This window comes from Verticillium alfalfae, genomic scaffold (genome assembly GCF_000150825.1).
Source record: "Verticillium alfalfae VaMs.102 supercont1.15 genomic scaffold, whole genome shotgun sequence".
In the NCBI taxonomy this organism is placed as follows: Eukaryota; Fungi; Ascomycota; class Sordariomycetes; order Glomerellales; family Plectosphaerellaceae; genus Verticillium; species Verticillium alfalfae.
The window spans coordinates 579040-592132 of NW_003315024.1; the positions used below are offsets into that span (position 1 = coordinate 579040).

At 55.3% G+C, this 13093-nt stretch overlaps 5 protein-coding genes and 1 non-coding gene across 6 annotated transcripts; 2 read left to right on the forward strand and 4 right to left on the reverse strand.

The window, feature by feature from the left end:
- Nucleotides 1–258: 258 nt before the first annotated feature.
- VDBG_15204 lies at nt 259–345 on the reverse strand. The gene has a single exon. It is a non-coding gene; the product is annotated as a tRNA-His (tRNA).
- Nucleotides 346–639: 294 nt separating this feature from the next.
- On the reverse strand, nt 640–1847 carry VDBG_09500 (conserved hypothetical protein; the record flags this gene model as incomplete). The annotated part of the gene is made up of 2 exons (XM_003000259.1): nt 640–1363; nt 1492–1847. 2 exons carry the CDS (start codon nt 1845–1847, stop codon nt 640–642), a joined length of 1080 nt encoding a protein of 359 aa, XP_003000305.1.
- Nucleotides 1848–2858: 1011 nt separating this feature from the next.
- On the forward strand, nt 2859–3449 carry VDBG_09501 (conserved hypothetical protein; the record flags this gene model as incomplete). The annotated part of the gene is made up of 3 exons (XM_003000260.1): nt 2859–2902; nt 2967–3316; nt 3370–3449. 3 exons carry the CDS (start codon nt 2859–2861, stop codon nt 3447–3449), a joined length of 474 nt encoding a protein of 157 aa, XP_003000306.1.
- A 701-nt stretch (nt 3450–4150) lies between these two features.
- On the forward strand, nt 4151–5399 carry VDBG_09502 (conserved hypothetical protein; the record flags this gene model as incomplete). Its single annotated transcript, XM_003000261.1, has 2 exons — nt 4151–4539; nt 4595–5399. 2 exons carry the CDS (start codon nt 4151–4153, stop codon nt 5397–5399), a joined length of 1194 nt encoding a protein of 397 aa, XP_003000307.1.
- A 123-nt stretch (nt 5400–5522) lies between these two features.
- On the reverse strand, nt 5523–7508 carry VDBG_09503 (isoamyl alcohol oxidase; the record flags this gene model as incomplete). The annotated part of the gene is made up of 4 exons (XM_003000262.1): nt 5523–5696; nt 5744–6649; nt 6701–7028; nt 7156–7508. The coding sequence occupies 4 exons, from the start codon at nt 7464–7466 to the stop codon at nt 5523–5525; spliced, it is 1719 nt and encodes a 572-aa protein (XP_003000308.1).
- Nucleotides 7509–9531: 2023 nt separating this feature from the next.
- Nucleotides 9532–12989, reverse strand: VDBG_09504 (predicted protein; the record flags this gene model as incomplete). Its single annotated transcript, XM_003000263.1, has 2 exons — nt 9532–11032; nt 11200–12989. 2 exons carry the CDS (start codon nt 12987–12989, stop codon nt 9532–9534), a joined length of 3291 nt encoding a protein of 1096 aa, XP_003000309.1.
- Between the last annotated feature and the right edge of the window lie 104 nt (nt 12990–13093).

The following is a 13093-nucleotide window of genomic DNA, read 5'->3' on the forward strand; positions in this document are numbered from 1 at the left end:
GGTTTTCGAGGTCACAATGCCAATGAAACTGAGGCGTGAAGGTGGCAGAGTTCAGACGTTCTTTAGTTTACGAACCGGGCCGGTCGTGGCACAAGGACGGGAAGAAGCCCAGCTTGGCTTTGAATCCATGTTGAGATAGCACAGTGCAAGCATATCAGTCCCTTGAAACCCCTGGTAGCACAAGAAGTACTACAACCTGAGTTTGTCGATGATTGCTACCACGAAACATGCAAAAAGGCACGAAAAACATCAAAAAATTGCTCCGAGGCGGATTCGAACTGCCGTCAATGCAGTATTGTAGTAAGAACCACAATGCATCATCCTAACCAACTAGACGATCGAAGCTGGTTAATGAGTGGCCAAACCTGAGGCATTATGTCGACAAAGAGCGGGGGAAAAGTCAAGGTTTGACACATTTCTGAACACTCATTAGTGGGGACGTCAGTGTGGGCGGTAGGCCTAACTCAATGTCTGGCAGGCACTGAATGGATAATCACCGCTTGCGACGTTGTTTGAAGGCGAATGGTATGAACATGTGAGTTGAGATTGTGAACGTTTGCGAAATGAGCTCCCAAACACATATTTTTCCTTTGCTCATTACCATGGACTCGGATGGGAATGTGTTCAAATCCACGGCCCTCATCCCCCCCCGGCCAGCACCTCTTCGTCCCGATCCCAGAGCGCCCACAGCACCGCTCCTCCAGGACCGACAACCACACTGCGGCGCAGAAGCCCACCGATCGTACTCAGGACAGCAGCCCTGTTCAGACCGCCGACGATGTAAGCCAGGTACGACACCAAAATAGCCATAGCTGCGCAAGCACAGTAAAGGTCGTACTGCAGCAGTGTCAAGCTCCCTTCCGCCATCGTCTTGATCTGCTTGGGCGAGAGCGCGGATGGAGGCACAAACATGTCCCAGAGACTGACCCGCTCCTGGAGCAGGCCTCCGTAGACCACAGGTCTCAGCTGGGGAAACGTCGCCAGCGCAAGAACTCCAAAGTGCACAAGAGACGTGTACTTGAGCGTTGTCCTATAAGCTTGACGCAAAGATTGCAGCGATGCCGTTGGTGAGACATGCGTCGGACCAGCCGCGAAGCCGAATGTCCGGGCTGCCGCCGCGAGAAACCAATGCGACAGGGACACCCAGATGGGGAAGACCTGCCACAGGGCGAGAAAGATTTGCTGGCTATCGCGCGATATGACTGAAGGGGATGGCAGCGCTGGAAGGACAGACGGCAGAACAAAGCAAGGAGCATGGCACTCGAAGTGGTCTGTAGGCGTGCTAAGTCTGTGGACAGCTGGTTTGCAGAACGCGACGTCCTGGGTTGCGTTGGCTTCGCCAAAGGCGAGAGCCAGATGTACGCTATCGCGTACAGAGGGAGGATGATGCCAAAGGGAATGCTTTGGTATGTCATTCCCCAGATAACGGGACTGCTACTGTCAGAAAGGCCTCGCTCTATAGAAGCACGCAACCCGTCAAGAAATTCTTACAAAGCGAGCATCGTACTACGATGGCCAGCTCGTGAGCTTTCGAGTAGCAGCGCCGTGTGTATTGGCAGCACCTGGCCGGCCATGTATGCCGTGAAGAGCGACAGCGCAGGCATCTCACCGCTGACGCAGGGATAGAAGAACTTGAGTATGCCTGTGAGGGCCTCATCGAGCGCCGCAGATCCCGTAAAGTACGTTCGAGCCGGGCCACCTGCGCCCGGGAGCATTGGCTCCGGCTGTGCCATGAGGTCGTCCTTCATGTCCATCCAGCCGTTTAGGAAGAGAAGGCCCCCTATGGATAGGACGCCGAAGGCGTTCAGGGCCAGAAGGGCACCTGTTGTCGCCGTACGATGCGCCATGTTTGATGCTGTGTGTGCGAATTGAGGTGGCGCTGTTGATGAAGGGACGAACATTCTGGCGGAAATCGACGAAGGTTTAGAGTTGGAGCGGCTCAACCGTCTTGGAGTCCCAGCATGGGCTTTCCAGGGCTTACAGGGGCCATGAGTGCTAGACGAGTCCTGCATCGACGGTGGAGCTAAGGATCAATGGTTGTAAGATTAGCGGTCTTGTAGCAACGCCAGATTAGGCGACGAAGTATTCACAAACAGTGAGCTCATCATCCTAAAGAGAAAGAATATTAGCAAAAGCTACTTGCAGGCATCTGCAGTATTCGCGCACGGTATCGCGAGGCACAGGCCTGTAGGGTTGGCATTTTGGACAACTGCGCTGTCCTTGTCTTGGCCACAGGCTCTGACCCCAGCCTAGGATACGGGCCGTTTGGTTCATTGAATACAAGGCACAAAGATGGTCCGTTTTGGATTGCCAATGCGATCTCAATAACACCGAATAGCAGAGGTCTACAACAAGTACTAGATTGTTTTATCGAATGTAAAGCCACCTTCGGCTTGATCCACGAATTCGCGGCGATTGGAACCGAGGGCGGGGTCTATTAGGTTCAGCTGTCTCTCATTGTAACTCCGGGCCACCCGAGTAGCATTGTGCACTTTATTGGGCGAGGATCATTGGGTGTCTTTGGAAATGGTCGCAACAAAACATTCAGCTTCCATATCCGGCTGTTCACACAACACGACTGTCGTGTAATAGGCTATTTGGCTGTCGCATTCATTGGTCGGCCAGTCTGTAGGAAACATGTGCTTCACTCATCAACCATGGCTGACGACACAAGCATGAAGCCATACTGATGCCTCGAGCGGGGCCTCGCTCTGTGACCCAGGGAGCTCGCGAGTTCCTGTGCCGTCGAAGAAAAGTGTAGGCATAAAAGAGCCCTTATTTCTGTTTCCGAAGCAGAAATGATCGCCATACTTCTAGAGCTTCTCCCGCAGGCTACAAACTCACAAGACTCCCAAAACATGCGTTCAAGTCTCATTTTTACCCTGGCACTAGGTGCGGCCTCGTGAGTAACAAGCTTTAGGAGGTAGCATCCAATGCTTCTTCATCAAGCTTACACAATAGCATAGAGCTGCCTACGGTCAAATCACGCTGCAGCCGACGACCATCAGGCAGGGAACTTGTCCCGTGACCAAGACCATTACATCCGTCATCATTCAGACAGACACTGTCATCAAGACCATGACAGATTTCCAGACGACTACGGACATCAAGACTACAACAGATATCATCACCAAGACTGAAACCGGCCTCAAGACTATCACCGCCTTCATCACGGAGACCGAAACAGCTTATAAAATCCTCACTGAGACCACCACTCAGAAGGTCACCGAGCTTGTCACCAAGACGTCGACGGAGACGGCCACCAAGACGATCACCACGACAGCAGTCACCACGCTGCCCTGCAAGCCTCCCGTCTGTCCGACAATCATAGTCACTGGGACAATTTGCAAATCCTGCTTCATCGCGCAGTGCACGACCACAGCGACACTGACCAAGTCAGCTGGATGTCCTGCTCAAGCGACCACCACGACAGCAAACTTTCCTTGTGACGCGCCGGACGTCTGTAACCAGATTGGATGCCGAACTGTGTATGTCATCCAAACTGCGGCTGCCTGAAGAGAGGATAAAGTAGGTCAAGAAGGCGGTTGCTGAATCCTAGTTCGTCGGATCGTGTGAGGCAGTACTCGAGTCACATTAATAATGAGGATCAGTGCTGCATTATGGAATGATGTCGGGATTGGAGACACTCGTTACAGTTCTCGTCATAAAGTCAATATGAACAACTTGGCAGTTGTTCGAATCGGCACCGATGCCTTGACTGAAGTCGCTGACAAGATGTGATTGCCTTCTCGATCGAGTGCTTACAGCCGGCTAATTAGTTAGACAAGAATCAGGGCCTTGATTTGGCTGGCAACGTGACGCAATGGGTATGAGTGACCCATTCAGAACTACCTGTACTATATGTGCCGCGATTTGTAATGCTGGTTGATCTAAAATTGCAGCAAGATATCGCAGATCTCATGCGCCGCTGACGATCTATGCGAAACGTGATGAGCGTCAAGGCCAGGTGGCTCCGTGGAATTACCTGATTGGGATGTCCCGGAGCAGCCGTTCGGGTTTACGGCCGGATCACGAAAGCGCCCTGACCCGCCATCTAGGACCGAACTCAGGTTCCGACGCATGATAAATATGATGGATTCGTACAGCCTTGATCCAGGAGCAATTTTATTTTGCACACCTTACAATCGCCATGCATCTACAACTCTTTGCGCTTGCCTCCCTGGTCCTTAGTCTGTCACGCCCGGCACGGGGAGCCAGCAAGCTCATTGCGTCCCACTTCTCGAGGTCGCTTTACTCGCTGACTCTCTCCGACACCAACGAGCTTGCGATCGGTTCAAGTGTCCCGTCAGGCAATTTTTGGCCCTCGTGGCTGGACCTTGATACCGAAACCTCAACCCTCTACGTCCCAGATGGAGCATTTTGGTCTGCACCTAATGGGCTTACGACCTTCACAGTCGAAGCCGGTGGAAGCCTGACGCCCGCTGAGGCCTCGATACAGACCCTTTCTGATGGTGGTGAAGTACACAGCACCCGCTACGGCGGAGTGCACGGCAAGAGCTTCATCGCCATGGCACATTTGTGCGTTGTTTTCTTATCCTTCTCCTGCCAGCTTTCTACCGGCTAACACACCCAGTGGCACAGCACGAATCGTGACTCGCGCCCTGCCGCTGACGCCGACATCACAGCCACTTCAGCAAGTCACATTTACCATCCCCGCTCCGGGGCCGGATCCCCGTCAAGATGCACCTCATCCCCATGCCGTGTTCACGGATCCGACTGGCGCGTTCCTCCTCACAGCCGACCTTGGTTCAGATCGTATCCATGTCTTTGCCATCGACGCCAAGACGGGGCTTCTCACTCAATGTCCTGCAGGAGAAGCCACACCGGGAGATGGGCCCCGGCATGGGGTCTTCTGGAGTCCCTCGAACGATGCTGAGGTCAGCGTGCTCCTCACTGTCAACGAGCTTTCGAACAGCGTCACATCATGGGAAGTTACCTACGATGGAGGATGTCTCGGTCTGCAGCAGATCGAGTCCCTTTCCACACTGCCCGACGGTGTCGTGCCACGTATGGGAGCGAAAGCAGCAGAGATCAGGGTAAGAGACAATTTCGTCTACGCATCCAACCGCAATGACGGCTCCTTCGGGGAGAAAGAAGATTCTATCGCACTGTATGAGATTGGTCTCAACGGTGAGGGACGAGCTGAGCTGCGGTTTGTAGAGATCGCGTCGGCGCGCTCATGGTTTCCCAGAACGTTTGACATCAATGCTGCGGGGGATCTGGTTGCTGTGGGAGGACAGACTAGCGCGGAAGTTGTCGTGCTGGAGAGAAACAGTACGACCGGGCGGCTCGGTGCGGCTGTGGCTGCTGTGAGAGTTGGGGCGCTCGGGACACCGAACAATGAAGATGGCGTAAGTGCCGTAATCTGGGATGAGTGAACATGGCATGTATATAAGTATTGGGCTCCTATAGTTATTTCCAAAAGAATTACATAGTGCGTTATAGCCATGTGAAAGAAATTGTATCTAGACCAGTAGGAGCACACTACCGCCCTCAGCGTATTACAGCTTCTTGCAAAGCCTGTGGGCATAATCTGTGATGTGCCAATCTTCCGTACCAGGCGTGGAGGGCGAAAAGAAGACACCTTGAGGGTCCCACGATTTCTTGATTGCCTTTAGTCTTGGGTAGTTCTCGCCCCAGAAAGCATCCTGCCAGTTGTTCATGAAGGCATAGTTCTAGCTATTGGTCAGCTCTGTACTCCGTGCTGCGTCGAACCACTCACTTCGTTGACGTAAGCCAACCCATTGGGTGCAGCTTGCTTGTACTTCTCTGTGATAACATTTGCCATCACATCATGATATTCCAATTTCTGTTTCCAGGTCGCATCGAGGGGTTGTACAAGGACGGACATGAAGCGGATCGTAGCGCCCCTCCATCGGGGGTGCGTTGCGCTTTGCGACTTGGTCATTGTGTGTCCAGGGTCAAATATGTGACCGATGACTATGCCTAGCATATCTGACCGTGGAGACAAGGCTAGTGCAATGGCATCGGCCACGGCACCTTGGTTCTCTGGCCTCATGTCTTTGTGGGTGAATACCCATCCGCCTGTCAGGCCATTCTGGGCAGCTTGCTCCGGCTCGAAGATATCGTGGTAAATACTGTAAAAATCGGAATACTCAAGAAACCCTGAATTGTAAGGAATTTTCTCATCGTCAAGGGCTTTGAATAGCGGCGCGACAGTGGTCCTGAGTTGTTTCGCAGTCAAGTTGAAGCCCATGATGGGTTGAACGTGAAGGGCTCCGGATATCGCTGGCGCATAAAGCTCATAGATTGCGTAGAGCCCGTTATCAACCATGTAGTTGGCGTGCTCGTTGATAATGCCCGCTGCACGCTGAGCTTGTGAGAATGTAGCCCCAGTGGAGGCATTGACGTTTAGGAAAAGCCCGGCAGTCGGTGTGTTATCGAGATACGTCTTCATGGTCACGGAGAGTACCACGGCGAACGTGCCTGGACCACCTCCCTTCAGTGCCCAAAAGAGATCAGGGTTTGATTTCGCGTTGGCAGTGATGAAATTGCCAGAGGCCGTGAGGACTTCGAATGAGAGGGCGTTGTCGGCGGCGAACCCGTGCAAGCTGGTCAAGGGGCCGTGGCCGCCTCCTTGGATGAAGCCGCCAGCCACACCAACAGTCTTGAGAAAGTTAGCTGTAGTTTGCTCGATGGACTCTTGAAGTGTACTTACCGCACATTCGCCAGTGACGACGAGTCGTGGAGGATTCTGTGCATGTGCTGCGTCGATAACCTCATAACCTTGCACGCCTGCTCCAATAGTGATCGTAGGCCCACGGTACCCGCCAGGTCCATCATACTTATCGGTGAAGCTGATGTCCTTGAAGCTATGTGTGTTGATTGCCAACGAACTTGCTCCTGCACTCCTAGACTCGAAGTCATGACCAGTGTTTCTCATGACCAGCCGAATGTTGCGACTTCTAGCAAAGTCGACCCCAGCTTTAATGTGGTCCCTAGTTTTGGCCATGATCACAAACTCCGGGTAGTAGCCCATCGTACAACTGGCGGAGGGATCAGTGGTTAGTTCGCAGGTGTTGTTGCTTCCCCAGGTCCAAAGGACTGAGGCCGGTCGGGAAATTCTAGCTGTGTTAGGGTGGCTGTTCTATTTTGTCTGCTCGTGATACTCACTGCCATCTTTCGTCCTTCCACATGGATGTGGCTTCATCACAGGCGGCCTTGTTGTAGGTCGGAATCCCTCTGAACTCATTGTAGCAAACGGCAGCTGGTGGAATGTGCCGTAGGAGATTTCCATTCACTGTTGCATTCAGGCCATCCCATGCCGCCTTGTCAGGCCAGCAGGCATCTTCAGGTGAGCACCTGCAATCGTATCTAGGTCCGTTAACCTCGACAGAAACAATGTTGGGAACGCGGATGTTGAGTGAAGCACTGATCGTGGCAGAAGCGAGCGTGATCCATACAGCTGGAAAGAGCGGCCCCATTGTGCTGTCGTTCGTGGCAGCAATGTCCTCCGCTTGATCGCCAAAGACAGCAGATCTAAACCCCCGGTAGAATATAACATTTTAAGGTCGGCTCACACAGGCCTCTAGGTGTTATTGAGCTCAGACCTGTTTCAGGGGCAATAAAGTTCCGACTACCCCGATGGCAGATACAACATAGCCTCTCGCGGCACGGCACTCCCGGAATGCCGTCCGCCGCGTCGACCATGTTGAGGGAACCGTGCCACAGCCTTACTCGCGCATAGTACATCATTCAAGAATCTGTGAAGGGACTGTGACAGGAGCCACACCTAGGCGAGGTCGTATCGACGAGACCTTTACAAGGGTAGTCAGCGGAAGCAGGTAGATCATGCCTATTCGGGAGATCAAGGCAACGCGGCTCTTTTAGGCATATGTAGTGAGCTCGCGGCAAAAAGGGAGACTGATCAGGTATGAGAAGACACTGCCTGCTTGGCAATAAAAGCGTTGAGTTCGGCCCGTGGCAAAATACTTCGGTTGTCGGAAGGCATAGAGTTGACGACCTGGAGCCTAATGGACTGTTGCGCCGACTTTGGGTTCCATGAGCCGGAGCAACCCTGGCTCGGATGGAGGCATGAAAGGGTGGCAAGCCAGGGAGTGGTATGCCGTGATGTTTGCCAAATGGCGGGTGTCGTTAGCCTGGCGCATAATTTATCACGTCACATACCATTGCTTCACTCGCAAAGAAAAGATGTATCTCGAGGAGATTTCTACTGGTGATTTGTGAACATGGCGTGATCTTCGGCACAAGATCTCCGATCCTACAGATGGGGGAAGCTCGTACTGCGCGCTTCTGATATGTAGTCCTCTTCGAAGCAACAAAACATGAAACTACCTTTCCCAAGCTGCCAAGCCGCCTCTGGCTATCAAGTCAGCTCCAGAATATTTTAAACGGCCACCCTCTAAAACTATCCATGTCAGTGCGGTAAACGGATTCTTGCGATGAATCCTAAATCAGAGGATTTGCACGACAACGAAACCTTGAAATTTCTACTGCCGGGTTTGCCCCGTATGCCCAATATGAGGTCGGGCATGCTTCAGATGGACCGAAGACATGCACATGACTAAGTGTGTGGTTCTCGTCCCTATAGACTGCTGATGGAGAAAAATGATGGCGTTGCGGCACCAACCGTCAGACCTTTGTGAAAACTTTCCCAAGCCTCGCAGCAGATCCGTCATGGCAAGGCGCAGACATGATCGTCAACATGACGTTATGTTCCGAAGCTAAAAGCTTTGCCATCCAGGAAGAGGAAATAATCAAACAAAGATGCGAACGAGATGTATTGACAATATCAATAAGCTCAGAGTATCCACGCTAAATCACGCTGCTCAGTTACTACGCGGCTGAGACACCAAGCCTTCAGTAATGAGAGTCCCCGAAATTACGAAAACCGCGACAACACTATCCCGTGTGACGAGAGATAAACACCTCGCCTGTCTACTATCTGTCGCCTCCAAAAATATCATCGTAAAGAACTGGACCTAAAGCGAGAAGAAAGAATAGGCAAAGAAGCGCTAAGGATAATTCATGATGTGCTCTGGTAAGTCTGCAACGCTCACACGTCGAGCATACGCTTCTCGGTGCCATCACCAAACCCACACCACACAGGACCGGCAACGGCCAGAAAGAAACCTCTGACTATCGCGCCACTTTTTAACTCCCAGAACCCTCCGGCCCATGAGGATCGCTGTCACCCGTCATCGGATTCGCCGGGTGCAGGAACCAAAACAAGAGGCAGGGCGTCGCCCGTAGGACTGAGGACGTAATAGCCCGCACCAGGTCGTGCACGGGCATTCAGCATGTTGGCAAGGGATTTGTGCGTGCCCCATGATCCCACGTTAGGATTTCTGCGTCTGGCCCAGGCCGCCGGATCTAGAACCACCAGGGGCGGCAGGAAGCGAAGGCGGAGGGGGCAGGTGGAGGGGGGCCTTGACTACCTAACCTGTCTTCCTCCAGGAGGGAGCACCCGGGGCGATAACCCGGGAAGACAGGAAGGGCGGGGGTACGTAGGGAACGCAGGAAGGAGCCTCAGAGGTGGGAGGGTTCGCCGGCGGGGCAGGGGTGAGGCGGAAGGCCCTGAACACTTCCCAGAGGACCAGGCCCGGTAGGAAGAACGGGGTAAAGTGGCGGCGCAGCAAGAATGTTGGAAGCAGGAGGATGGGCAGGGGCCGTAGACGGAGGCGGGAAGCTCTGCCCACTTCCGGGAGGACCAGGAGGTGGTGGCGGAGGATCTTGACCACCTCCATGGCCACCGCCTCCTGGGGGCGGCGGTGGAGGACCTTGACCACCTCCAGCTCCACCACCACCAGGAGGCGCAGGAGGCGGCGGAGGCGGCGGAGGAGGAGGCGGCGGCGGCGGGTTATAGTAAGCAGGAGGCTGCCCCGGCGGCGGACCAGGCGGCTGCACCCACGGCGCAGGCGGCGGCGGCGGTGGCGGCGGCGCAGGCTGACCGCGTCCGGGCGGAGGGGGCGAACGCAGCGGCGGCCCAGGAGGCAGGCCAGCGGGCGGCCACGGGTTTGGAGGCTCCCTGGGAATGTGCTCCGCCACCTGCTCGGGCGTCAAGTTCCTCGAGAAAGGCCAGGGACCCGGCGGCGGCTCTGGGTAGGGCCAGTGGGTGTGGTAGGCTTGGTAGTGCAGGGCCAGGAGATGGTCGTTCTCCTGGGTCAGGATCTCCCAGACGTACTGGCGGAACTGGGGCAGGGTGTACTGGTTCGCGAAGACGGCGAGCATGGCGGGCGTCAGGAGGTAGCGCCTGAGGCGGTTGCCGAGGGACAGCACCTCGGACGGGGCCGGGTTCCATCGCTGCCGGACGAGGACCGTGTGGGCGGTCGTGCCGCCGGCGATGAACTGGGACGCGGGACCAGGGGGCACGGGGTTTGGCGTCTCGCTGTTGGGGACCTCGCAGCCGAGGGCGGCGATCTGGGCGTAGACGTGTGCTTGAACCTGGTTGTTGAGTTCGAGAGCCACTTCGGTACCGAGCTCTACAATGTTGACTCCGGGATTCAGCATGTACCGGACAGTCTGCGTCTGGGTGATTGGTGCATAGGGAGGCTGCAACCTGCCAGGAGGACCGCCAGGGAAGACGGGCAGCTGAGGAGGGATGACGGTGACAGCATCTCCCTGGTTGGGCTGCTGGCGAGTCGGAGCTATCCCATCGAGATCGCTTCCAGACAGCGGCCTCCTTGGGATGGTGGGACGCGATCCCTGCAATCGCACACTTGCTAGACCATTCCTAAAGTTCGTCTCCATGCTGTGCAGGAACCCCCTTGTCGCTAGATGGCCCGCCGTAGCCCTGGTTTTGATCCTCTTCCTCATCGAAGCAAAAGCTCCCTGGGCTGGCGAGTCCTCCGAGCCGTCAGTCTCCTCCAGTGACACCTCGGGCTGTGCGTCTCTCGCGGACTCTTCGTCGTCTGCGTTTCCAATATACGTATCTCTGAAAGCTCGCTTCCGGCCGGGAGTATACTTGCCAACGGTGCCCAACTCGTGGCCACCATCGTCGCAGGGCAAGTTCCAGACCTTGGACCACACCCTGTTATCACGCGGGAACAGAGTTAAGAATCGAACGGACGGCGGCGGCCGGAACGGCCGAAGCGAGTGCGTGACCACAGGCCAGGCGTCAAAAATGGCCTGTCTATCCCTGTCTAGGCGCTGGAGCTCGTCCATATCCCACAGCTCGAGGCCGCTGCAAAGGCGCACCTCGACATAGTCCATGTCACGCGTTGCATTGAAGCGCTGGGGGTGGGCATCATGGCGAGAACGCCCTCCGTGCAAGGGCCCTCGTCCACGTGCTGTATGCTTCTGAGGTAGCGCGTCAGGTCGGCCTCCTCGACGTCGGGGTGCCAGGTGAGAGGCGTCACGAGAAAGAAGTCGTCGCAGCCCGACAGCACGTCGGCGAGGAACTGCGTGGCGCCATTGGGTCTGTTATCGGCCCACGGGCGGTATAGTTCGCGATTTTCTTCGAGCCCTTCGATGCTGGACTGCTCAAGTTGGAGGCGGATGCGATTCTGCACCATGTCGTTGACATCCTCAGGAACCATGTCGAGATCGATGTCACGGTAATCGAGGTCATCTTGAAAGTCCATGAGCAGGTTCTCGAGCAGGTCCTCATTCTCTTCCATCTCCGCCTGCGGTAGGGCCCAGCTCCAGTAATGAATGAGGGGTGTCAGGCACAAGCCGCGAGAAGGGTCAAGCCCCTGCCTGACATTGAGGACTTCAACTTCGATCATGTCATTATCGACGCCGGGGTTGGGCGCTTCCTGCACCGTCCGGATGCGCATCGGATCGCCGTCTGGGAGATCGTACATAACTGAGGCAGGACCTCCGATCGGCAAGCCGCTCACATGCATGCCGCGTGCGTGAAAGTGCGGCCATCGTTCATTCCGGTCCATGTTGCGGAAGAGCATCTTGATGTCTTCTCCGCCCCCGAGCCTTCGGAACTCGGTCAGATCCATGGCAGCTCGCTTGATGTAGTGGAAGCTGCTGTCGAGCTGCCACACGCGGTACGGGTCGTTGAGCCACGGATAGGCGGGCTCAACGTAGGGATATTTGATCATGAAGAGATCGTCGTCTTTGTAGAGACCGACATTATCGCCTGGCCTGTTGATGTCCACGCGCGCTCTCTCGCTGCGTTCGTTGATGTCTCTCGATCGCCTAGCCCGCGGCAGCCGGCGATGTCGGGGGACAAGGTTCCTCGGTGGAAATAGACCATACCGGAAGAAGTGTCCCTGAGCGTCTTCGTTGTCTCTGATGTTCGCCGTCCAGGCTTGTCCGAACAGTGGCTTCTCGTTCACGCTCCGGTTGTAGGGAGCAAATTTGCTGCTGACCTGCTCAATAACATACGAAGGCGGCACGCCAACCGCAGCGGCGCGCACAATGTCGTCTTCTGGCAAGCGCATATCTCGCCTCAGGGTAGAGCCAAGGGTCAGGAGATTCAGATTTCGAATGTGGCACCAGCAGTGTTCGCCATACGCAGGCTGTCCATCGCCCGTCCAAGTCTTGACCTGCCGGTACTGGTCCTGGCATGCGCAATGATACACGCCTCGGACCGTCACATACTTGACCGACGGCTGCGATCGGACAAAGTATTCTGTAATCATGTGTACGATTTCGTCCGGCACGCGGCACATCTCCCGCGACCGGCTCCAGGCCTCGTTGTTGGCGGCCCAGAGGTCGAGCCAGCTCGGTTCGGCCCTCGTATTGTTCACGAAACGGGGCAGCGATACGCCGGCACCATATCGAGGCAGAGCAGGGGCGGGCTGTGAAATGAGATCCTCGATGGACGGTGCTTGGTCATCCGAGGTAAGGTCGTGGAGCTCATCGTGTTCGTTCCTCCGTGCGGCTCGATTCTCTCTTCTCCGCTGTCTGCGACTGCGGATCGAGGCAAATATGTCGTCAACGGCAGCCCGCACAGCTTTGAAGGAGAAGCAGCGATCGTCTTCATCGTGATGATTCTCATCGGCCGCGTTGATCATAGGTTGGTCTTCCATCGTTTCGTTTCGGACGTCACTTGAAACAATATACTGGCAAGCTATGGTACTTGCTTGAGATGCGAATCAGTGCCGAAAGAGTCGTTCCGTCGGTTGATGGTGGT